We start from the raw sequence: 26,263 nt of genomic DNA, 5'->3' as shown, positions 1-26,263 counted from the left end.
TCTCTATCAGAATATCTTGAAGGAGAACGTCCAGCCATCAGGTCCTGACCTTCAGTTCAGTCACACTTTGATTAGTGCTTGAGCCTCAAAGCCTTAGAAATTATTCAGTTGCATTTTCCAGGCTGATGGATGTCAGTGAGTTTGTTTCTGATTTGTTTTTGGAGTTTGTCAAAATTCCTCCAGAACGACATAAAAGATTTTATGTCATCATTGCAAACGCATAAAGGCAATTATCGCGTTATTAGGTTCGGTGGCAATTAGTTTCTTCACACATGGCCAGGTTAGTTTGGACAGCTTTTCCCTTAGTTTGAAAAAGGCATTTTAAACAACACAGGTTATCATTGTCAGATATACAGATTTGTTTAATCTATAGCATTTAAGATAAGAATGAAAAATGTTGAAGAAAACCTTCGTGGAGGCACTGCTACACACAAACAAAATACTTACCTTGGAGCAAGCCAGTATCTCTGGCTTGCTGGAGGTACAAATAAAGGAGCCCAGTGGTTGATCAGTCCCATTCTATGTCCTTGCTTAATGTAGCTAAAAATAAATCACCCTAATGTTAGCAGGCTGCATATCCAGTCTTCTATCTGCTAACTGCTTTAATCATTATGTTTCACACAAATTATGTCGCGTTATAGCTATTTTCAGTATTGTTTGCAGCTTTGCAACTTAATATGTCTATACATTAAAACAACGTAGCACATTCACTAAACACAATTTTATAACACGCTGTGAAAAATCTATTGTTAATAAAACCTTCGAACGTGCAAATAAAGTTTTTTTCAGTAAATTTAATATTCAAGAAGGACATTTTGGATTTTGAGGTTGAGCTCAGTGAGAAGCATCTGGCTTTACATTGAAACCTTGAATTTCCAGATTATTACTTAAAAACAAAAAGCAAAAACCTAAGTGTTTCCACATAAGGCAGCTACAGGACTCTTCTTTCTCAACAAACCACCACCTTTTATGGTGTGGTCAGCCAGAGCAGCATTTTATCAACAGATGAGAGGAAATGGCATAAATTATGGCTCTTTGTACAGCTCTTGTCAATACTGCAGTACTTTGGAAACATAGCATTTTTGCTGTAATGGTACTTATTACAAAAATTTCATGTGAAAATACAGATATATTCCTAAAATTTCTTGTAGTTTTGCTGTCTTGTTCCTCTTAAATGTTTATGAGAACTCCTTTTTTTTTTTTTTTACAACACAGTAAGCTTATAGCTCATAATTGTATAACAAAAATAGATTACAGTCTCTTCTTCTCATTTTATGTTTTCATATTTTTACCTTTGTGTGATTTTTTTTTTTATTATTCACACAAAGACGAATAATGGTTTTTACAGGGCAATGTGATGTATTTAAAAAAAAAAGCAGTGTAGCTTAATGTGAAAAATAAGTCATATGGAAAGTTGTGGGTTTGATGCCAGCATTTTCCCTGACAAATCCGCTTAATGTATGAATATGTTTGTGGGTGTGAGCGGGATGAATGTGGCTCTATTGTAATTCCCTTTGAATGGTCAGTATGAGAAGAAAAGAGGAATATCATTCCAGTCCATTTAAATCATTCCTATTTCTAATCAATTTTATTTATCTTGTTTTTTCACCCATTTTCCCGTCATTGTGATTCGTTAGGCCTAACAATTAACTGTTACTTCAGTAAAAGGAAATTGGCAAAACGTACACTGGTTTACAGGACTCCTGTTTATGTAGTGACACCTAAGGTGATGCTCAGCTATTGTTACCCCCACATGTATGAAACTCCTCCCTAAAGACAAGAGTTTTGACTTGCCTTTGCTCAGCGGGGCCGACGGGGGGCGGGCAGCTGAGAATAGACAGCGTGCCTGTCCTTGAGATATGACAGCCCGGGGCTTACCCATCTGTATTCCCGGGACGGTCAAAGGCTTCAGCGCGTCTTGCTGACACCATGTTGGGGGTTATCGTCAGAGCTGCGGTGAGTGTCTTGTATGTATTTCGCTGAAACCAGACGCAGGAGGTTTTGTTGTTGTTTACGGGCTGCATGAGGCAGTGGAGGAGGAGAGGAGGGGTGGGGCGCCACAGGACAACAACAACAACACCGGGACAGTGACAGGTCCGGAGGCAACGAGAGGAATATTCATTAATCTCCCCTTCACCGTCTTCAAATGCACGAAAGTTATCTTTGCACATTTTAATTTGGGTGCAGTTTTAACGACGTCTGTGTTGCGTAATGTTAGCTTAATATTTCCGATAGCACCGCTTGACGAGATGCGTGTGCTGATAAAATGTCGACGTCGGCAACATGAAAGCCTCTGGTTGTGCCAGTGAATGGCGCTTCTTTAACATATTCAGTGCTTCATATCATCCCATGTAACAGGTGGTGTATAAAACTGATAACATTGCCGCACTTAGCTGTCACAAAAATCTTATTTTGAAAGGGTTAACCGGAAGTTCTATCTTCTATCTTATTCCCACGACCTTGACAGAGGTGACACATCTATGCATAAACGTGAAGCGATAGATAACCCCCCCACTTCGTCGTCATTTCCGTTTACATCCATACATTAAAGCTAGTTGCCAGACTACAAAAAGAAATCAATTAAACTCACTTCAGTTATAGTTTGTCAGCTGTGGGACAGCTGTTATTGAGTGCTTTTCATATTTGTTGAGCTATTTTCTAAATCTAAATTGTCATTAAATCTCCCTTAAACAAGTGCCCTCGATGACATCACACAAGGCAACTAATCAGATTTCATTTGAAAGTGTGCATTCATATTTTTTTCTTTCTTGTTTTCCATCCCTTTGACCGTTGCATGTTTTTAATTAAATGCTTCCTTCAGAAATGTGCACTTCTATTCTCTACGGATGAACAGAATCCTCCGGGCCTTCAGTGGGAACGCTGCATGGACTTCAGGGAAAACTTATTGAAAACATATTGAAGTAATTTGTGAAGAGGCCCAGTGCAGACCGAAAAAGCCAGATGATTAAAAATCATCTGTAATTATTTTCAGAAATCTGTTTTGTTTTTTTTACTAAAAACCACATTGGTAGTTGATCTGTTCTATTAAAAATAATTAAGTCCCAGTATTTACTGTAAAGCTGCAGTTGCCAAGATTACTCGCCAGAAAGAGTCACTAATAATAACCCCGATCCTCGCCTGCACTTGCAAATCACATAACTACATAGGGAACTACATGCACACACACAAAAAATTCTTACTTCATACATGGGGAATATGCATTGAAGCAAAAATATATAAGAACTTAAAAAGGATTGTAAACAGATTTGTACCAGATTTGACTCACCACCATTTGCTTCTGCTGCCACAACTGCAGGCATCACGGCCTGAGGGGTCATCAGAGTCAAACTCTGGCTCAAACGAAAACGGCTGAACCTTTTCCAACTCAAACGATTCAGGATCAAGGTTTAACTCCGTCAAAAGTTGCATGCGTTTTGTGTTTACAAATGAATGCTGATCAGCCCAACCCTTGTGCCTCTAGTGATGTCATCAAATACGCACAAAGTAGAAGTTGCTTCCTTTTTTTTTTTTAAGTGTGATTTTTAAAAACATTCTCAAAATCAAATAATTCTGAGGAAAAAATAATACTTCATCAACAACTGTTTATATCGTCATTGAACATTTGAATACTTATCTTTGAATTTCAATCTAAGATTTATTTTGTAACTGGTGACGAGCACGGACCTTATGAACATGGAACAAACGTGTTAACATGTGTGGCACAGATGGAGTTCATGCTTTCATGCATGTTTGTTTTAGCAACCATCCCGCAGTTCAGCAGTGTCAACCTTCTATTTATAGGATGGCAGAGCACAACCCCGCTGCTCCCAACAAATAGTGGAACCGCTCCATTAAGTTGTCTTGGTGTCCCTTTTCACATGCTCAGTCATCTAATACTGAACTATTTGCCTTTATGAATATTCAAATTGTTACTCAGTCAAGTTTCTGTTTCAGTGCACATACAGAGAGGTGTTCTCATACAAACATGTTAATGCCTCGGATCTTTAGAGCCTGTCACACTTTACTTGACCGGATTACCGCGTTTCTTTCGTACAAACGGAGTAGGATATTTATTATGATTTCTCACTGAATATATAAACAAAGTCTCTTCCTGTCTTACAGCTGCGTCCAGGCATTGCAAATCATTGCCGTTTACTCAGAGCGGTAACGCAGATATCAGAGAGGTCCTTTGTTTATCAGGAAGGTCTGCCCAAGCTACCTGTTCCACCTCTGAAGCAGACATGTGAGCGTTACCTGGCCGCCTTGGAGCCTATCGTCAGCGAGGAAGAACTGGAACACACTCGTGTTCTAATACAGGAGTTCCTGAAGGGTGGAGTAGGAGAACGGCTCCAGAAGGGGCTCGAGAGACACGCTAGAAAGACGGATAACTGGGTAGATATTTGGCTCTGTTTGCTTTCGGTTTATGTTATCGGGCTCCATTATGGTAGATATATGTGAGAACTGTGCTGTTCCTTTGTATTTAACCCCCTGCCTGAGTCCACTCTTCTAAAAGATGTTTCCACTAGTTTTGCACATCTAGTGACTTAAACTTCAGACCAGTCCTTTGGAAAATAGTTTCAGCTCACTCAGGTTGGATGGAGAGCTTCTGTGGCCATCGACTGTCAAGTCTTGCCACAGATTCTCAATTGGATTTAGGCCTGGACTTTGAGTAGACCACTGTAAAAACTTGAATTTGTTTCAGCACCAAGAAAATAAGTCCAAAGTGTGGCCTCAGGGTTATTTGCTATTTGAATTTTTTGCAGCATTGTCATTTAAGAATGATACAAATTTGACCTGCCACCACAGATATTTATTGAGTCTTTTAATTTTTAATTAGGGCTAAACGATTACAGACAGATTCACATCGTCTTACGAGGGAAAAGATTAGCTACAGCAACACAAAGTACTTATCATTTAACAAAACTTGGATAAGTGCTGTAAGCATTTTTAAAGAAAAAGTCTCACATGTGATATTTTAGGAATAGACAAAGTGAAAATCAATGGAGTCCAAAATAATTTAGAAAGTAGAGGTCTTTTTTTTTATTAAGGCAAACATGCTTTTAAAAGTTTTGATCTGCATATAATTACCAGACATTTACTCTGTTCCCTGCCAAGGCTTGTGGCAAACTGCAGACAAGAATGTATATTGAGGTTTTCTTTAAACATTGGCTTTCATATTTTTTGAATCAGTTTATTCAAATGTGTGACATGCTCTCTAACTGTGTATGTGCGTTTAGCTGTCAGAATGGTGGATGCAGTCAGCATATCTGGACTGTCGCATGCCTGTGGCCGTCTACACGAGCACTGGAGTCGCTCTGCCTCGAATGCACTTTGAAGATCGCCAAGGGCAGATGAGGTGAATGAAGAACGACTCTTTTATTGAACCAGTGGCGAAAACTAAAACACCATCGCCAAACAATCACACAGCCCTCTGTGTTTCAAACTTCAGCACACCTTCAGTGTGATATTCTGAGTTACAACAATCGTTTAAGTGTCGGGTTGTGAGAAAAACCTGTATAACTACAGTATGCTTACAGTGTAAACAAGGTGGTATTAAGCTGGGAGTTTAAAGCTGACACTCGCAGAGTCTTTCCCCTGTCGTGCTGGCTATTTAAAGCCTGGTAGCTGCTCGGCTGTTTTTAACCGCTGTGACATATGGGATGTGCTGTGAATGTGGAGGCCAGAGTTTGCTCTATGGCTGCAACTGGCCATTACTTCATAGAGTACATTATTCTGTCAATTATTCTAACGATGAATCGATTAATTGGATAAAATAATTGGCATATTCTGCAGATTTCTCATTTAACCACTTAAGCCCTTTTAATACAGTATCAGAAGTATGCTAAAACGTGCAATAAACGAATAATTCAAGTCCATTTTTAAATAAGAAACTAAATATGTTGCATTCCTTTAGCGAATGCTTGATTATTTGCAGCAAAGGATGCATCTGCAGCTAAAAAAAAGCCTTCTAACATCAACATATGAAAAGCTCGGCCCTTTCTGCTTGACTTAACAAGAACACAGGGCACAGGGTTTACGGATCAATCGATTAATAACTTTATAGGAGTGAAAAGGAGATGTTGTTTTGTTTTTTTTTTACAAATTTGAACCAAGTGAAGCTAAAACTAGGTCACTTGAGAAGTTCTAGGTAAACATATTGACAAAGGTTGTTTTTTTAATCTTAAATGCAAAATACATATAGTTTTTGTACAGTTTTGACCTAATTACTGCTCTGAGTTATTTGTTTTTTTAGCAAATGGCAGTTTTTTTAGAATCTGCATACGCAGTATACTCAGTTACTGAGTATGCATCAGTTTGATTACTAAATTAGTTATTGCAATAATTAATACATCACGATTCATCCGATTAATCGTCTCTCAGCCCTAGTTTGCTTATCATCTTTCATATGACAGTATTAATCACTAAAATGTATAAGATCGATTTAACAATTATGTTAGTGTTCAGCAGTGATTACTATGAACGTGTTTTGTGTCCACTCCTGTGAAGAGTAGCTTTGATTTTCTTCTCTGCAGGTTTGCTGCCAAACTCATTGCAGGGGTTTTGGACTTTAAAAGAATGGTCGACGCGTGAGTTTGCCTGAAATTACTTCAAACATTGTTGCTATGTGACAGGAAGATCTCGGTTTGGTCTTAGCAACTGTTAATTTAATACGGTGTTGTGCTGCAGAGAAACTCTGCCTGTCCAGTATCTGAATGGAAAGCCTCTGTGCATGGACCAATATTACCAGATCCTGTCCACATGCCGTATTCCCGGACCAAAGAGAGATGCGGTGGTGCATTACTCTGCAGGGACGACACCTCCTACTCACGTTACCGTGGTCCACAACTTTCAGGTACCGTGCAGCCAAATGTTTGTATAGTCTTTAACTTTGCAACTTTATAATAATTTCGAAGTTGGAAGAGAAAAGTTTGACACGTGTTAAAGCTAACTAAATTTTTCTCCTCTAGTTTTTTGTTTTAGATGTTTACAACAGTGATGGCACACCACTGACAGTAGATCAGCTCACCATGCAGCTGGAGAAGATCTGGAATTCTTCTTTGCAAACTAATAAAGAACCAATTGGCATCCTGACATCACAGCACCGCAACACCTGGGGAAAAGCTTACAACAACCTAATAAAGGGTGAGGAGAAAATGGAGAAAATAGCACGAGTAACATTCCAGATTATTTTTGGTTTTAAACGTTGTTCTGAGAAAATATTTAATGAACTCCTGCTTTTATTTACCCTCAGACAGGACAAATAAGGAATCGGTCCGTGCCATCCAGAAGAGCATATTTACAGTTTGTTTGGATGCTCCGATGCTCCGAGTGTCGGATGAGATGTATCTGAGCCGCGTGGCAGCCCAGATGCTCCATGGAGGTGGGACACGGTGGAACAGTGGCAACCGCTGGTTTGATAAAACGCTGCAGGTGAGTTTGACAAGGAACTAAAGGCTAAAACAATGAACAGCACTCTGGCACTGGTTGAGAATTTCCACGCGTCTATTCCGCAGTTTATTGTCGGCGAGGACGGCACGTGTGGGCTGGTCTACGAGCATGCACCTGCTGAGGGTCCGCCTATTGTGTTTCTCATCGACTACGTTGTTAAATACATGTACGTCTCTTTCAGCGTTTGGACGACCGCTTTCACCTGTTTCCGATTGAGCTCGGATTGATCTGTTTTTACATTTGTCGACAGGCAGAGACCTGAAATGGTTCGCTCTCCTATGGTTCCTCTGCCCATGCCTCAGAAGCTACGTTTCAACATCACGCCAGAGATCAAGAGAGACATAGAAAAAGCCAAACAGAACATGAACATGTGCGTACACTGTTAACAACTAGGCTTGTGTTCAGTGTTTGATTGAATTTTCTTTACTTTTTACTGTGGTTTTTTTTCTTCAGAATGGTGGAGGACTTGGATGTGAAGGTGCTCACATTTTCTCATTTTGGAAGAAATTTGCCAAAGCAGCATGAGCTGAGTCCAGATGCGTTTGTGCAAATGGCTCTACAGCTGGCTTACTTTAGGTAAGAAATCTCTCTTTAGTAAACAACAACAACAAAAAAATGCTCCGGAAAATAAGTGTAACACATAAAAATAAAATGTGCATCTGTGTGTGTCAATTTTATATTTTAGGATGTATGATCTTTGCTGTCCTACTTATGAGAGCGCAACACTTAGAATGTTCAAATACGGACGCACAGAAGCAATCCGTTCCACCACTGTGGATTCACTTAAGTTTGTTCAGGCAATGCAAGACCCATCTAAGCAGGTAAGGATAGAGCAGGTTTTTTACCCTGCGCCTTGCAGAAGCATTTTGTTTCATCACAACCATAAGCTTCAATGTTTTTTATTGGAATGTTATGCGGTAGAGCAACACAAAGTACAGAGGTGAGGATGAGACAAAAAATATCTATGTTTTTTTTTTATTATTAAAACAATGCAAATCTGAAAAGTGTGGCATGCATATGCTTTTTTTCACCACCTTTTGCAGAGCAGCATTTTGAACAAATAGAGTCTGAAACAGAATAGTGCTTAATTGTGAAGTGGATGGAAATATAGTTCTGAAAAAAACAATTTGAATAGTATGTCAGCAATACTTTGTTTTTAAAATAGTTAAGTCAATGCAGATTAGATGGAGGGCTTCTTTAAACATTCATTTTCAATCTTTGTCACAGACTAGACACTAACTGGGCCATTCCATCACAGGAATGTGATTTGATGCCCTTCCATTGTGTTTCTGTCAGCCTCTATCAGGGCTTCTTCTGGGATTGGCCTACATTTTGGTCCATTCATCTTCACTTGAACTCCAGTTTATTTCTTTTTACCTGTTGTGGAAAGGCATTCCCAATCTTTAAAGGTTTATATGGTGGTCTAAGACTCATGTGCAGGGTTGGTTTTTCAAAACACATCGTGTTTTGTAGACACAAAAACCCCATTAAATTTTGGTCTGCTTACCATAGGACACTCTTCCACTTGTTTGCTGTGGGCCCTTCAGGATTTGTGGCTGGACTTTCTATAGCTGTCTTTCTCTTACTGTCTTCCCAATCTTCCATAAAGCCCAGATTTGTGGATCCTGTAACTACATATTATAGAAATCTATAAGTCACAGATTTCTTTTCATAGTTTGGCCGCTCCTGCGAGTGTCATTTTTTTGACAGTTTTCTGCAGCTCCACCAGCTACCTGTCGGCTTCTTCTCCAATTAATATTGTCCTTACCTGGTCAGTGTAGGTGAACATCCATCTAAGTTTGCAGCTGTGCCGTCAAAATAAATTGCACACAGAAAGACTCTATTTACTTGTATATGTGATTTCTGATTTTAGCGTGCTACTGGAACGCCATTTGGAATATAAGACTTTGTTGTGCTATCACATAAAAAAAAACAATAATAAACAACATTGAGGGGGGTTGTGGTTGTGCTGTGACAAAATGTGAAAAGTTCGGGGGATATGAAGAATATTAAGGGACAGTAAATATTCTATGTTCGAGAGGTGAGATGCTTTACTGATCAGAAAATGTTCCCAACAGAACAAGGAGAGGTTTGCTCTGTTGCAGAAGGCAGTTCAAGCTCACAAGAAAAACACACATAATGTGAGATCCACTGTTTTACTTTATACTCTATTTTTTCAGCTTCCTATTAGTTTCATCACCACACATTACCCGTTTTATTTTTTTTAGGCAATCCATGGACAGGCTATCGACAGACATCTGCTCGGGCTGAAAATGCAGAGTATTGAAGATTTGACCTCTATGCCTGAGATATTCATGGACACCTCTTATGCAGTAGCTCATCATTTTAACCTCTACACTAGCCAGGTATGAAAAAAAAAAAACAACAACAACAAACAAAGAACCCAACAGCATATTATTAACGAAAAGAATGATTGTTTACACTCCGATTTATTTATTTGCGCGTTTGCTCTCTCGCGTCTCTGCGTCCAGGTTGGCTCCAAGACAGACTGTGTGATGTGTTTCGGTCCAATGGTGCCAGATGGCTACGGGGTGTGTTACAATCCCATGGATGAGCATATCAACATCGCGATCACGGCCTTCAACAGCTGTGAGGACACGAACGCTGCCAACTTCGCCCAGGCTGTAAAGAAAGCGTTGTTGGACATGAGAGCTCTCCTCACGGAAACAGCCGCGGCCAGACAGTGATCCCACACATGAGCCCGGCGCGTCGCTTGTGTACGAAGCTGAAACTGAATCGAGTCTTTGCCAGTGTTGTTGGCGGAATGCCAGCGCCGCGCAATCGAGAACTGAGAGGAAACGTGTTACCAAAGGGTTCATGGAAAACAAATAATGTGAGACTGAAAATGCACCGCCTTCAAATGGAGAAACAGTCAATGGTAGATTTTAAGATAATGTGCAAGCGATTGTAACTGAGCAAAGATTTTTTTTCTCTTACCAGTTCCTGGTGAATCTTAACAGATCCTGGGCGCCTTGGTTTGTATGTTTATTTCAGGTGAAAAATCAAAAAGCATATATTTTAGGTATGTAAATTAAGTGAAAAAAGATTTTTCTATGAAATAGAATAAACAATAATGGCATTGTAAACAAAAACGAAAGATGTTACACATATAATCTATTCTTAATAGTTTATGTCGTGGATCAAAGTCGCACAAAGGAGTATTCAGCTCTGAAGGTTCCTTGGGAATACAGGTAGTCGCCATGAAATTCAACCTCAGCCATATTTCCAGAGGAGTGCCACAGGAACAGCTGCTGGCCGTTAAACACGTTGGTCTTTAAGACATCCATGTCTCGGATCTGAGCAAGAAACACAATAAAAACATAGCTTTTATTCTCCATCCACATTCCACCTGTTCTTTAAAACAAAGCTTGTTTGTACCATGATATATGTGGACTGGGCACTGGTGGTGTTGAATGGTAACGCTATGTGGAGCGCCTGGATCCTGATCTTCACCGAGGGAGGGGCGTTGATGAGCACTCGGCAGGTGCGGCTGGTGTTGGACGTAACTGGATTCTCTAAAATGCCGCTGGGGGAAAAGAGCTGAATGTCGCAATCTGCGAGGTAAGAAGGAGGAAGAGTTTACTTATTGTTTGTTGAGCAAAAGATCACATGCATTCAAATGTTCCATCTGTGAGAAGTTAAAGATGACATTTTGTCGGAACATTTGCAGCAGCATATTCCTCTCTATTTTATTGTTGAGGCTGAAATAGCACTTTATTGTGGAAATCCCCAGGATTAACCCTCTCCACAGCAACTAGTAAAGCCAAGAATATAAACTAGTCATATAGAGGTCACTTTACAATTCTAATCATTTTTATTTAAACAATTAGGATGTATTCCCCTCTCAGGATGTTTTACAATTATTTCAAACATTCTTAAATTAATTTAAGTACTTCTTTATTTCAAATATTACATTTCACTGAAATGAATTTATCTTAAATTCCATTATTCAGTACCAATAAAAGATGCTAAATTATGACATTTTTAAAGAAACAACACAACATATCTTTTAAATACAGTTATATAAAACTGTATGAAAATAATTTTAAGGTAGTTTTTTAAAAAAAGCAGGAAACAGTCAAAAAGAATCATTAAAAGTCCATGAAAGCAGAAAGCTGTGTATCATCACCTTAGCTATAAAAACAAGTATTGACCTTTCTAATGATTTTACCCAGGAGTAACGTGTGATATTAAACTGGTTATTACATAAGTTGCCTTACCCTGATGGTGACTCCTTTTCGTGTTCTTCTTCGATCTGTAGGTAAACACAACCCCATTTCCAGGAGTGACCAGACTTTGCCGGACAAGCAGGACATTGGTTCTGGTGGTCAGTTCACTGCCTGCTGCCTGTACACACTTCCTCACGAAAGCCAGACGATCGAAAAACGCCACGTATTCCCCTGTACAACACACACAAACACACACACATGGTTGCATACATCCTTGTGTCTGCAACAGACTTTGAAATTATTCATCGGAGCATACTTTTTCTGCAATCCAAAGAGCTGGATATGAGTGTGATGCTGATGACCTCGTCAAGGGGTCGACCTACTGACACTGTGCATCTGCTCGGCGCATTGTGTAAATCCACAGTGCCTGATTCCTCCAGCAGTAGACGTCCACATGCATCTCAAAAAGCACATGCACTGTGATGATAGTCATGCTCTATCTTTATCTGCTAACACGCTGCAATAAACGACGCACACTCACTAGGCTTAGGCGTTGGAGTGGCTGTGGTGGTCTCTTTGATGGCCATGGTCTCTGTTGGCCTCGGAGGAAGGCTGCCCATGCGGCGCCGTGACGCATCTTTATGAACCGGAGGAGGAGGAGATGGAAGAGCCTTTTCTGTGGAGTTTGCTTTCAGGGTTTGAGTGGTCTTGTTCAAGGCCACGTCTCTGCAGCTGCCCGTGTCGCAGCCTCTGATTGTAATCGGTTTGGGCATGTGCATGCAAAACAGAGGGCTGAGGGGCTCAGGCTTAGGGGGGCCCATACAGGACACAGCTCGGGACTGGATACCGTATCCACAGGATGCTGAACACTGAAGAGCACATGGCACAGTGTAAGCAGGCTTATGCACAACAGATTGTTTAGAGCAGAGGTCCGCAACCTTTGCAATCCAAAGAGCCATTTCTGTCTTCAGTCCGGCTAAATAAAACTGAAAATATTACATGACTTGAGAAAAAAAACAACTTAGAATTTTTATAACTAAATACTGCAGAAAATCTGTTTTTGTCATTTCTTTAGAACACCTATTTTATTTCTATGTTTAAGTTTTAGAATGAAGAAAAACAAAGCTTTTTCTAAAAGTTAATAGTAATTTTTGTTTTTATATGGTATGTTACTATTGGCACATACTTTCCATTCTAATAACAGAAACTAAACTCCTAATAACCAATAAAAATGACTGGGACTTTTAGTGTCATTCTGTTGTAGGAATACAATAGTTACTTCATGTAAAAACTGAAAAATAGCTAAATCCAGCATTTTTAAAAAATTTATATTTCTAAAACTTCAGGTGTTTCCTCATCATTTTTAGTTAATGTTTTTAAGAGCTAATGTGGAAAGTCCAAAGAGCTACTGTGCGGTTCCAGAGCCTCAAGTTGCAGTCCTCTGGTTTAGCAGTGTTCAAATGAAGAGTTGGTGTAAGATTTAAATAATATACTCTGGGAAGGAGTGCGCTCAGAAAAGACATACATGCTTCCGCTAAATCTGAACTGAATCCTGTATTCACATCAATCTGAACTAATCTTCACATCCCATCCCGTCACATGTACCTGGCTCCATGGTTTCACCTCCCACTTGAAGGTGCACACTTGCACCAGGCAAGGCACAGTGGTGGCAGGTTTGACAGCTGCACGGCAGCCGTCCTCTGGCACCACGCTCTCCTTCCCGTGAACAAATTGGACACAGGACACATTCCTCTGAGCTACACCCAGGTCGCAGGACACAGAGCAGGGCGATGTCCTAAATACCTTCCACCTGGATGAGTGACGCTGATGGTGAGATGACTTTCAACCCCTTTTTTTTTTTTTTTTTTTTGCAAAAACCAACAGACTGCTTGTGTGAAATTCACCTTGCAGGGCAGCTGTGAGTATTACATGAAACCACTGCTGTTGGTTTGGGAAAGCCTCTGCAGTTGTAATCCTCCAACACCTCCTCCTCCTCTCCATCTGTCTCTCTAGCACAGTACAGCACTCTCTTGGCTACCCCTCCTCCACACGTTACGCTGCAGACTCCTTGCTTAGAGCGCCACCTGGTTGTTTGAGGAAAAGTAGCATTTGTAAAATCTTCTTTTTTTCAGGAGTACCCACACTCCTTAAACCTGTTCAGATTATGTCATGTTACAACATGGAAGGATGATGACACATGTTCTTTAATTATTTATCATTATATTCTTTTTTTGAAAAGTGTGGCATTTGGATTCATTTTGTAGGGTAAGCATTTGGTGATATCGCAACTGCAAAGCATATAGGACATATTTCCACCACCTTTGCACATCGACAGACCAAACGTTTTGTACATTCTTCTTTATAAAATAGCTGAAGCTCAGTTGGATTGGATAGAGTGTACTTATGAGGATCCATTTTAAAATCTTACAATGGATTCTTGGTTTACTATAGCGCTGAAGTTCTTTTTTAAAATCACGTAATTTAATATGCACCAGTCCATTATTTTTGCTGCCTTCAACAGATTTTCCTTCCACCGACTGAGCTCTACTTTGCTCCATCCATTTTCCCATCACCTCTGACCTGTTTCTCTGTTCATTACTTTTCTTTCCTGTTATGATCAGAGCACCTTTCTCCACATTTCTTGTGTAGTCAACACGACTTGTGGTAAATTGTAAATGAGACTTTTCCTGTATGTTATCTTATACTGGCATTACGTTACTCAAATATGAGTTAACTTTTGAAAGCATTTTGTTTTTAGTTAGGATATTATAATGAAAAAGGAACTGGACACCTTTTAAATGTTTACTTAGAACAAATTTTGATAGCTATGTTTTATTTTCCTTCCTTTTTACTTTTATGAAATATTTTGTGTTGCTCCAGCACACAAAAAAAGTCTAAATAATACAATTAATATAATAATATAATTAATGTTCATGTTGTAACATGACAAAAATGGTTAAAGAAAAAAAACAAACAAATCAAAAGCATATGATTGTAAATCAAATCAGCACTGTTAATGCTACAAATAAAATGAAAATAATTGTTAAATTAAAAGTTTCTCACTTTGGAGGGCAGGGAGAAAAACCACACATCTCAGTGTGCGGATCTGGTTTGCTGGAGGAGTGACAGTGGAAGTCAGGGACCCCCAGTCTGGTCTGGTGATCCACACAAGAAAACCAAACCTGTAGGTTTCCTTTCATGCATGAGCATTGGGCCTTGAGTTACTACACCGAAGGAAAAGGTGCTGGTTCTGAAGTGACTACGGCTTAACAGCTTTCAGCTTACCATTCCCACAGCTCCTAGAACACTGGCTGACTACGGGGCTCCAGACATACACAGGAGCCTGTCTGGAGCGTGGAAGCAAGCCAGACTTTAAACTGGGCAGCTCCTGGTCAAGAGGAAGAATGTTTAGGCGTTAAATTAGGTATTTAAACTAAATAATTCAATGCCTTTTTGACGTTACCTCCACCTTAGAGTCCCACCCGATAGGGCAGACATCCACCACACATGGCACCGAATATGGAGGTTTGATCTGATTTAAACAATAGCTATGGTCCACCTCGACATCTAAGCCGTCTTCTTGCCGGATGCAAGACACGTTGCGTTCTGCTTCCCCCGGTCCACACACAGCAGAGCAGTTCCCCGGCTCTGAGACAGACCATCTGAAGATAAAGTGTTTCAGATTACGCTAAAGGAGCAGGAAAAAAAAAAAAAAAAAAAAATATATATATATAATTGTTTTCTATATAAGTCTTCTATATTCTGTGATCACTGGAGCAAATGATTGTATCTGCAAAACAAATACATTAAAGGTCACGTAATCATTGATAAATCACGGGTAATACCTGGCAGGGCAGTGGTGCAGGTTACATTTTTCCAAAGGGTGGGGAGCGGTATCTGCAGAGCACTCTGAATCGGGAACCTTTACCACGTCGGATTCACGCTTTTGAACACATCGCACGTGACGCACCCGAAATCCACCGCCACAGGAGGCACTGCAGACCCCGAAATTTCCTGCATCCCACCTGTAAAACAGTAAATTATTCATGTATAGTCATTTGGGCCGTGCGTACCTGCAAAGGGAAGACGAGAAGAAAAAGAAAAACGGAGCTGAGATGAAGCTAACCTGGGGGGACAGGATGGAAGCTGACAGGTTGTGTGTAGTGCTGTGGGTGGAGGAGGGGCTTTACAGTAGTGTGGCTTCAAAAGCCTGTTGGTGTCTTCATCTATGCAGACATGCTCATTCTTCTGTATACCTATGGAACAATAAAAACGCTTGGTATAAAAATGGTATAAAAAATATACCATTTATTACACACATTTATCATTAGATACTTATACTTATTTATTTACCCAATCCACAAGTGACAGAGCAGGGTGTTGCTAACGGAGCCCATTTGCCTCTAGGTGAGCTGTCTGTCAAAGACTTGTTTCTTGGCACATAAAACTGAAAGCTAATGTTTGGATTTGTTTTTTCCCCATATTCCTTTCCATATTTGCGATAGACCTGAAAAAAAAGGTATTACACACTTTAGATGCCTAATCTCAAAAATGGACATTGAACTATAGACAAGCACTCCTTTCTTTGTAGGCACAAAGGCCTCCTCCGCACTGATTTTGGACAGTTTTTAATATAAAAATCCCCCACTCATGGATGGACTCTGCACAGTCCTGTAGACGTCCTCTGGGATGCATTAACAACACACTGTGCTTCCTGTTACGCATGACGGAGCATGAAATTTAACCCAACTGGTATGAGTGTGCACAAAAATGATAATGGTTACAGGTAGTACAGTTAATTATTGTGGTGATAGCAGATCTGCACGGCGGAGTCTGGCGCAGCAGAAGTAGCTCAACCATAACATGTGGCTCACACGTACCTGTGTGGGTTTGATCATCAGCAAATTCAAAGGAGGAGCAGCCATGTTGGCCTTATGCCAATGAAACCTCATTTCACCTACACTGGGCTGGCAACTCTCCACCTAATTTAATATAAAGCTACCAGAGGCACTTTCCCCCTGTTTCTCAGGCTATAAACAAAATGACCTCAGTCAGCAGCTGAAGCAAACAAATCATGAACAAATACACTGCCATAATAAAAGATTGGTATACCTGAATCTACAATAAATGTGTGTTTTAAACACGTTTTACACTCTCAGTTGCGCTGCAGTTGCCACTAAATACATATAATGTACTGTGTACTTTCCAATGATGTTGTAACTGTTATAGTTAAAGTAAAGCCTGGTGGCCCGCCAGGCTTATAATACACTGGGGAAAACCCTGCATTTCTAAATTGTGCATCCAAGGAAGTCGGGAGTCTGCAATTGACTGAAAGTGTATACAATTGTAAAAAAATAAATAAAAAATTATTTTGTGAGCAAAGGCTGTTTTGCAAGTACTAATAGCACAGTAGCACCATGATTACGGTCAAGGTGTTACTGTTCCTCATCTGCTAAAGCCATCTTGGATCTAGTGTGAAACAACATTTGCTGAGTAATTTGAGAAATTTCACCCTTTTCCTGACCTGTATGGTCATCTCCTGTCTCAGAGGTCCAGGTACTACCACCTCTTCCATCTCAGGTAAAAGGTCAGGAGTCAGGTGAAGGCGGTACTGTACATAGTCATCATCTAGCGGTGAGGGATGGGTGGTATTCAGAGCCATGGTACCCGATCCAGACACAATGTACTGATCCCCAACCATCATAGCTGCAGACATAGAACAACCTCACATGCTCTACATTTACCAAATACTCTGTTGTTGAAACTTAACTTTAATAAAGTGACTCCACCCACCTAAATGAGTGAAGACAGGCGCCCTGTTAACAATATGGACCTGAGTGGCATTCACCGGCAGAGTGAGAAAAGTGTTGTAGTCTTTATGTGAAAAGAGGAAAAAGATATTAGCTCAGTTACCTGGATTACAAGGCCAAGAAAGGCAAGTAGTTATCTAGTTATTTGTTACCTTTGGCACCACCACCACTGTACGAGTCGGATGTCAAAATGCAGGTGGATCCATCTCCACCACACACCCCGCACACATCCCACGCCTTCCCAGAGTGCAGCACGCCATCGCAGCCGAATACCTGATCGCAGAATCAAAACCAAGTGTAAAAATGTATGAAAAGAAAACTGACTTGACTCTCCTGACATGTTTATTCTTTTCACCTGGCATCTCCCTCGAAGACAAGCAGCTGTTGCGCCGTAAGGAGTTGAGATGTCTGACTTGCAGCGAGTCCCATCCGCAAAATAAGACCCACGGCTCACTATGAAGCGCTCTCCATCTGACTGACACATGTATCTGCACTGCTCATCTCCTGATTGTCACCAAATTGAAAGAAAAATATGAGATACTGATTTTCTCCGGTTTTTTTAAAGGAAAAGAAAGTAGAAAACATATTAGAAATATTTAGATTACCATCACCTTTGACAAAGTCGATAGCGGGGATCCATTTGTAGAACGAGGCAGTGTTGGGAAGCAAGAATAAGGGTTGGGGGTCTGTTTGAGAACACTGCTCTGCCACAAAGTCCAACTGGGTCTGCTCACAAGGCTAAAGCAACATGAGTGGAAGGAAATTTGTTACATCTTGCCCTGCACTATAGAGCAGCTGTCAACTAAAAATTTGCCCATCGCCAGCGTTCTGATGCTAAACGTTAGCATCAATGCTAAAGTAAGCTGTAATCTACTCAATAGCATGTGGAGAGTCACAAGCATGTTGACTAACATGAACTTACTCCATTCAGTATTTTAAAATTAGTGTAAAAGATAAGATTGGCCAAAATGCTAATATTGGCATGTGCTGTCAGTGGCATGTGGGGTATATCTAGCATGTTACATTGACTTCCTCCTGTCAGGGCAGGGCACGATGCACTGAACTATTTTGTACTCTTGGCCCTTGGCCTGTAGCAGTCGGACAGTTCCTCCTCCCGCTAAAGCTAGTTCCGCTTTTTTTTAAGTTTGCGTTGAGCGCGAGCAGAGCAGTCACATTGCTCTTCTGTGACTTTTGCTGTTTTCTTGCTTTTTAAATTGTTCTCTTACGTCTTTCCAGTCACGGAAACCCGTTTCAAAGCATCACTGACTTTTACCATCGTTGAAAATACGCAGGGGCGTCCCAGGAATCTTGGGCCCATGACAAAAAATTTAAGCAGCTGCTGTTACAATTTTTTGAGTCTATTTGTCCCATCAAAAGCATCCCAATTTTAAAGGCTTGCAACTGCCTTGCTTTCTTTGGTCCAATACTGATACTAGCACAATATTTACTGCTCATGAATTTTACATGCAACAGTACGCATACTGTAGGTTGCTTAATTTTTTTAGTTTTAGCTTACTGAAATGTCTCTCCCCACGAGCAACAGTAATAGGCAACGTGCAAAATACACATAAAGCAATACAGACTTCTCAAAAAATGCTGTGTAGTTGCATTTTATTCAAGCTGCAGTACATAAAAATATGTTTTCTCCATATTTGTTAAAGCTGTCACCATGTCATGACAGTTTGTTTTGAGACAGATAATCTGTGAAAACAATCAATCTCCACCTCCTTCCTGAGCTACTATGGCTAGCTAAAGTAATGCAACGTTCTGACCAAAACAACCAATCGGAACCAGTAGGACGCTCTTAGCGCTGTCAATCATCCTCATTCACTCACTGCTAAATGTGCAGTGGATAAACAAGGTGGATAAACAACATATCATTGCAGGAAACTCATTTACCTGCCGTCACTGATAGCTATGCTAACTAGACTGAGCATTCACAACAGGCTGCGCTAGCTACAGCATAGGGATGAGCAGCCACATGAGATTGTGACTGACGGCACTAAAACTCTACCTGCCACCGCCACTGATTGGTTGTTTCTAGATATCACTGGGAGAACACAGAGGAAATTGATTTTTCCCAGATTATCTCTCATGCCATACTGTCACAACATAATGACAGTTTTAACAAATACGTAAAAAAATAAATAAATAAAAAATTCTAAGTTACATACTGCAGCTTTAATTTCACTTAGGAGAGGGCGGGTCAGGAGGGACTTGGGTTAGAGCTGCTGCTGACTGACCCATCTGTGGTTAAGTGGTAAAAGGTACAGGGACAAGTTCAATATATGAATATGTTAGTCATTTATTTCCTTAAAGCATTAAATGTTAGTGAAATGGAGGCAAACAGTAGTCTGTAGCTAAGCTAACTATGCTGAATGGTTGATAATCTCACAGTCAACCCACCTCTCGGAGAAAAACTGGGTTACAAATTGACACTTTTATCTTTTTCTCTCTCTGTCTCTCTATTTTTTGAAAACCTAACTTTATTATTTTTATTAGCAGCATAGTAACAGTCACAGTTGTTCTTGTTTTCCACTGTCTGCTGCTGAACACTGTCACCGTCAAGCGCTCCAAGCAGGGACGAACCATTTCATGCAGATCCAGGGGGGGTTCAGGGCAAATGTGTGCTTTTTGGTCTGGGAGGGGTAACATTAAATTTTTACTGCTAAAAACAATTTTAGAAAACACAGTGTAATTAATTTTGTAATTGACAGGGCCCCATTTTTTAAAATTTCTATGAAGAAAAAAAATAATACAAAAATTGTGGAGGGCCCCGTGTTGGTCAGGGGTCCTTGGAATTGTCATAACATAGCTAAGACCTTATTTATTCACAAAAATACAAAGCATCATTCGGGGCCCCCAAAGCTCCTGGGCTGCAGCTTACTACCTTCTGCTCTTCTGTGTTTTTCCATGCATTGCTATGGTAGGTCCCAATGAGAAAAATCTAGCTAACTTAAGTCTGTCTCTGCTTTTAATTGCAATGTATATCTTGGACATTTAACATAACTAAAACTAAGAAACAAACATTAAAAGAAAGCTGATACTGATCAACAGTGCTTTGTGAAAGTTTTAGCAGGCCTTTAAGATTTCATAGTTATTTTTTTGTACTCATAAACGTAATGTTTGTGTTATATACCAATTTAACCCTATTCGTCATTCAAAATCTCATCTTTATGCAAAGATTTTAGCTTTCATTTGCAGTTTGCAAAATTTTGGAGAAAACAACACATCACTGAAAATACTGTGAAACATAGTAGTAGCAACATGACGCTGTGAGGTTGCTTTACATCAGCTGGGACAAGAAAGCGGAGCAGAATTTATGGCAAATACAGGGCATTCCTCAAAGAAATGTCTGTCAGAGGCTACAAAAATCTTACACAGGGTCAAAGGTTGCAGCCTTCTTGTAGGCAGCCATGACGGAATGGTCTTGTTTAAATGATATATTCACACTCAAATGTTTAGAGCTTCATGGAGAATGAAGCTCTAAACTTTCGCGAGGCCCAATGTAAACAAAACTAGAGAGAACTTACCAGTTGGTTACAAAGTTCAGCCTCAATATCTGGGCCGTCACAGTCATTCCCTCCAAAAGCAGGTCTGAAAACACATCACACGCACTTCTTTAAGATGAAGCTCTGCCGAGCAGATACTAATGCTTGCGTGACAGTTGCCACCTTGGGTTGTTGCATTCCCTCGTACGGAGCATGACCCCTCCGCCACACGTCCGGGAGCAGGAGGAAAACCCAGACCAGCTGGACCAGGAGCCGTTGACTACGACAGAGACGCCGAAGTCATCTGGGGACACACAGCGTCCCTTCAGACACCACTAGAAGACAGAATGAACAATGTGCTTGTGTTTACTCCTCGACTGGGATGACTGCAGAAGCATTTCTCCATAAACACACAGAGTGTTACCTGATTGGGTGCGCACTCTGTTCCATCCAGCAGTGGAACCAGGAGGCGTTTACAGGAGCTGATGTCTTGGGGTTCAACATGACAAGACAGAGTACGGCAAGCCGGCTGTTGGAAAATTAGACTATAATTGTAAACATGAATCAACAGTGCAGTGGAATTGGACGCATATTTCCATGAAGTTGGAGGGTGCCTCCTAGTGTTCCAGAGCTAATATTACAGGCAGCATACCAGGTCAGGATTGGAGAAAGAGCAGGCTCTGGCAGTGCTGCCAAAGGCTATGCGACACTGGTCGTCAACTCCGTAATACAGCCCGGGCTTCCAGTCCTGCAGGGAGCCTCCCAGTGCGGGGAAATCCTTCACACATTCAGCTCTGCCTTCACTGCAAATATTGAATAAATTGATGTCTAATTTTCCAAATACTTAGAGTGAAAATATTTATGTATATGGTCTGGTTTTTATGTTTTTTTAAGAGACCAAAGGTCTCCTCCTTGCACATATCCCACGAAAGTCAAACATGTGAGGCGTCTTACTGATTATAGAGACATACATGGTCATATGAACGGCAGCAAGAGCCAGCTTTAGTTGCTGTGTTGACATTTTAGTGTTTTTGGAGATTCCTTTTACCATCTTGGACGTTGCTTAGAGTGTAAGCTAGCTCGGATGGCGAGTCCTGAGAATGTTGTAAGTTTTTTTGTTTGCCCTCCATTTGAGAATTATTTTTAATGTAGAGAAAAATTTGCTTTGAAGGCTGCTTGCTAAAGTCTTAATTCATACAATCTTTTGCTTAAGGCCTCAGACAGCTCTTACGAATCAACCACTTCTACTCCAATAGCCGAGAACTGACTAAACTCAAACTTTGAGGTTAAAAGAGAAAGGAACTCTGTCAAAATGCTAAGTATTGTGATGTTTTGATGACATATACTGGATATGGTGTAGCTATCTGTAATAGTAGCTATTTTCACATGGGAATAACTGTAGGGATATCCTAATTTGTTACTCACTATAAATGTGTATTTTTATGGCAAATTTGTGAAAAAAGAATTCAAGGATTTTTCTTCATCTTTGAGCGTTTCTTTAAACTACTTGAACATTTCAGTGTTTTTAAAATGTATATTAAATATTCATATGTGCAGATAAAAAAAACAACACATATCTCCATTAGTTATTTGGGAGAGGGAGTACATCCTTTTCAAAAGGACAAAAAAAAAGTTTAACTTGTAGAAGAAATTCCCTTTTGGCAGCACAGAGATTTGTGTGATAGTTGGCCCACCTGAAGAAGGTGAGAAGCTGATGTCTACTGCAGGGGGACCAGGTCAGATCCACACTGTTGTAGCCTCCATCCGAGGCCATCATGAAGCCGCTCCGACTGCAGCCGTTCGCCGATCCATCATGGTCGATTCCGAAGCTAAACGCCAGGTAATGGTGTTGAAAATTGCAGAAGTAACCTTAGTGCAGAACGAATCCAGCATGACTGGTGGCATTTAAAGGCAACGTATAATTGCCGTCAATTAATCGTTTCTTAGATCAGTACTACACCTGCTCTCCGAGTGATAAAAAAGGATTATGAGGGATTAAGAGCCCTTAAAGACCCTGCCTTAAAGCTGTTCACTTTGAACAGCTCTCATTTTAATTCAATTTTATGGCATCATTAAAAATCTAGCGGCCCTTTTGTCATTTTATTTGAATAATGATCTGAAAATATTTCAATCATTTGGGCACTTGACTTTATGTCCTACTTATGCTTTTAGCAACATAAGAGTTATAGTTTTACATGAATTATTAAGGAGCAAGTGGGACAGCTGGACACTTTCGCTGTGACTCATGCCAAATTCTGCTGCTCAGATATCAAAAAGGAATAATACTTGCAAACAACTATAATTTAGAGAATCATCTAAATGGAGGCGGCTGTAAAGCCCCAGATTATTAGGCTGACTGTAGACTGATGGATGGCTCGGTGTTGTACCTGTGGCCGACTTCATGAGCGATGGTGATGCCCAGGTCAAAGCCCGTGTCCTCTGTGATCACACAGCTCCAGTCGCTGGAGCAGACCCCTCCCAGCTGTGTCACCCCCCTGACCTGCTTGTTCCCATTGGGCAGCTCCAAGTCATACCTGACGGTTACGACATATTTAGATCATTACCGTATTTGGACAGGAGTAAGACACAGTGCCCTGCAAAAGTAATCCCACCCCCTCTCCTTTTCCACATTTTGCCGTGTTTCGACCACAAACTAGAATGTACAGTATCTATTCAGATGTGATCTTAGAGACCGAAACAAAGTAGCACATAAACATGAAGTCAGAGGAAAGCACGTTTTTTAAAAGAAAATGAAAAGTGCATTCATTTTATTCATCCTCATTTACTCTAATACCACTAAATGAAATTCCCATCTGCTCTCCTTGTGTGGAGGAAAGCTTCTGATTCATCACATAATTTGCATGTGACTGGTGACTTCTGATTCTGCTTCAGAAGTCACCAGCTTATTAAGTCCAACCACATGCACATTTTTAGGTATAACTGTTATTGTTGAGGGAACATTACTGAACTTACATCATCATAAAGTCCAAGGAACACATCAGACAGGAAGTATGATGCTGTATGCTGGCATTTTTCAGCTTTGGAAGCTAAGTAAAAATCAATCCTTGGAAAAAACTTTATAGAATTGTTGCTGTGGTAAAGATCAACCTTTTGCCTCTGCAATAACCCCTAAACATGCAACCAGAGCTACCCTGAGCTGGAATGAATTCAAAGCATATTAATGTGTTGTTTGCATTGGTCGATTTCATAAAATCCCAGTAAAATACGTTCAAATTTGTGGTTTCAAAGTTACAAAATGTGACAATTTTCAAGGGACTTGGATGGATTTTTACAATATGTCTACTTTAAATGTCAGGGAATACATCCATGCCTCGTTATATATAGCAGGAGGTCAGCGTGTAGCGGGTCTGAGTCATTTGAGGGGTTGATCCTTCTGCCCCAGTCACACACACTTCTCAGAGACGAGGTGATGTTGGTGGACATTTGGATCTCTGGCTGGAAGATTATCCACAGCAAAAATATGAGTTAAAGCATCACTGTAAAAATTTAATTTTATCCACACATTCAGAGTCATTTTAAGTCATAGTGGTGTTTCTGTGAATACTTTATCACCTTTACGCTATAAAACTGAGTTAAACTTCGCACAGACCGTAATTTCCCTTTTGAGGATTACATGATGTCTCTCCAACCTCTTACCTCTGGCTCCGATAGGATGATCATGCGAACCAGGTGAACCCTCATGTTGGCACCCAGGGTCATGTCTCTCAACAGCTCCGAGGCCTAATCAGAATTTACATTATTGATCAGATCGTTATACTTTCCGCTGCTCAGAGTGTGATTAAACTGTTGCAGTGCCCTGCAGAGCCTATCACTGGAACATTTCAGGATAAACTGTACAACTTCAAAACACATTTCCCCCAGCCCCTTTAATATACTTCTTCATTATTTATTGATCACTCCTTATTGCAGCCTAACCATATGTTTGACCTACATTTCCATCCACAGTCTCTAAAATCGCTCAGAGAGGAATGCTTCTACTGGAGGTCTATAATCGTAGACTCACAATATTGAGGTTGGTAAGGATGTATCGTTCCGTGTCCTGCTTGTGGACCTGCTGGACGTCCGGCCCCACTACCACCAGCAGCTCCAGATGCGTGATGTCAGGAATCAGAGTGGAGCGACGCAAACGGTCGCTTACTATGAACAAAAAGGAAAACGCTTTGTGGAGACAGACAACAGGAAACTGCTTTTGGGCACAGCCGTTGCTCCAAAACAGTTACTGCGACTACATGCAATTATTTTTTATTAACAATGAAGCAGATAAATGACATTTTTAACTGTGTTCTTATGTTGCAACATGTACCTGTAGTGTCTGCAGAGGAATCTAGAGCGGAGACTTTTTCCCATGGCTTTTGTGAGGGAGAAACAGCTTCAGTTTAGTTAAACATAAAATAACATTTTTAGTGTATTTATACCATTTCAACAGCCTTAAAATCCCAAGCCTCTATGCAAGTCACCATAGAACATGAAAGAGCAACTCAAAGTGTATCATTTTGATGTAAAACGAAAGTCTCTTTGCCTATTCTTCTTTTGTAAAATTATTCAAACTCATTAAGATCTGGAGAGCATCTGCAAATATAAATGTTTTAATACCCTCACCACAGACTGATTTAGGGGTGTCAGAGTAAATACGACTACCCAAATTTTAGTTTACCTGATTTTTCAAATTGTGTTCTGGGGAAAACGTTGTAAAACCACGTATCCTATCTTCATTTCACTTGATCCCAGTTCAGTATTTGTATTTTAAAATGCTCCATTTAGACAAAGTAAGACACGATTTCTCTGAAAAAAGTTCAGTTTTTCCCAGTTTAAAGTTGAAGAGTTCAATGCACTTTGTCAGAGCTCAGTGAGAAGCAGAATCGTCTGCCGCAGAGCTCCTGCTCGCCTGCAGCTTTCCGCCTACCTCATCCTGAGGAGATCCCATTAGAGCGCTGAAGCCAGGCAGTAGGAGCAGAAGACAGACCGCAGTCAGAATAAACATTTTTCCCCTCCTTTTTTCTGCGTGTCTACCTGCTCTGCTGTGACGCTAAGACTATATATATATATATATATGTTCCCTCCTGCTCATGTGGGACTGAGCCTAGCCATTAGTGTATGAGTAACATGTGTTTATGTAAACAGTAGGGACAAAGTTGATAAATGTCATACGTCATTTCCTGAATTCCCCCCCTCCCCCCTGATTTGGGATCAAAAGGGCATACTTTATTGGATTTGTGAAATGACTAATAAGTGTAAAATCTAGCCTTGCTTCAGAGTAATGAAACTGCATAAATGTTAAAATTAAAGGAAAGGCATCATGTAT

General features: G+C 40.4%; 2 protein-coding genes across 2 annotated transcripts; one reads left to right on the top strand and one right to left on the bottom strand.

Moving 5' to 3' along the window:
• Positions 1 to 1,929: 1,929 nt before the first annotated feature.
• LOC114154697 (carnitine O-acetyltransferase) lies at positions 1,930 to 10,807 on the top strand. The gene is made up of 14 exons (XM_028034027.1): positions 1,930 to 1,956; positions 4,123 to 4,392; positions 5,238 to 5,356; positions 6,534 to 6,587; positions 6,688 to 6,853; positions 6,969 to 7,143; positions 7,253 to 7,431; positions 7,515 to 7,615; positions 7,700 to 7,819; positions 7,903 to 8,025; positions 8,135 to 8,270; positions 9,528 to 9,590; positions 9,678 to 9,815; positions 9,942 to 10,807. Exons 1-14 carry the CDS (start codon positions 1,930 to 1,932, stop codon positions 10,155 to 10,157), a joined length of 1,887 nt encoding a protein of 628 aa, XP_027889828.1. The 3' UTR covers positions 10,158 to 10,807.
• adamts13 (ADAM metallopeptidase with thrombospondin type 1 motif, 13) lies at positions 10,443 to 26,029 on the bottom strand. Its single transcript, XM_028034026.1, is given in 31 exon segments — positions 10,443 to 10,766; positions 10,849 to 11,024; positions 11,691 to 11,870; positions 11,956 to 12,099; positions 12,181 to 12,508; positions 13,245 to 13,449; positions 13,544 to 13,723; positions 14,703 to 14,832; positions 14,925 to 15,027; positions 15,103 to 15,301; positions 15,485 to 15,664; positions 15,766 to 15,895; positions 15,993 to 16,146; positions 17,164 to 17,345; positions 17,433 to 17,513; positions 17,602 to 17,722; positions 17,805 to 17,953; positions 18,061 to 18,187; positions 20,983 to 21,046; positions 21,124 to 21,275; positions 21,365 to 21,469; positions 21,593 to 21,743; positions 22,635 to 22,769; positions 23,328 to 23,474; positions 24,272 to 24,396; positions 24,598 to 24,681; positions 24,965 to 25,098; positions 25,265 to 25,310; positions 25,865 to 25,947; positions 25,950 to 26,011; positions 26,013 to 26,029. Coding segments are annotated over 31 exon segments (4,230 nt in total). The 3' UTR covers positions 10,443 to 10,610.
• Between the last annotated feature and the right edge of the window lie 234 nt (positions 26,030 to 26,263).

This window comes from Xiphophorus couchianus, chromosome 12, assembly GCF_001444195.1.
Source record: "Xiphophorus couchianus chromosome 12, X_couchianus-1.0, whole genome shotgun sequence".
Taxonomy (NCBI): Eukaryota; Metazoa; Chordata; class Actinopteri; order Cyprinodontiformes; family Poeciliidae; genus Xiphophorus; species Xiphophorus couchianus.
Note: the sequence above shows the minus strand (reverse complement) of the source record. Positions and strands in the feature narration are given on the sequence as shown.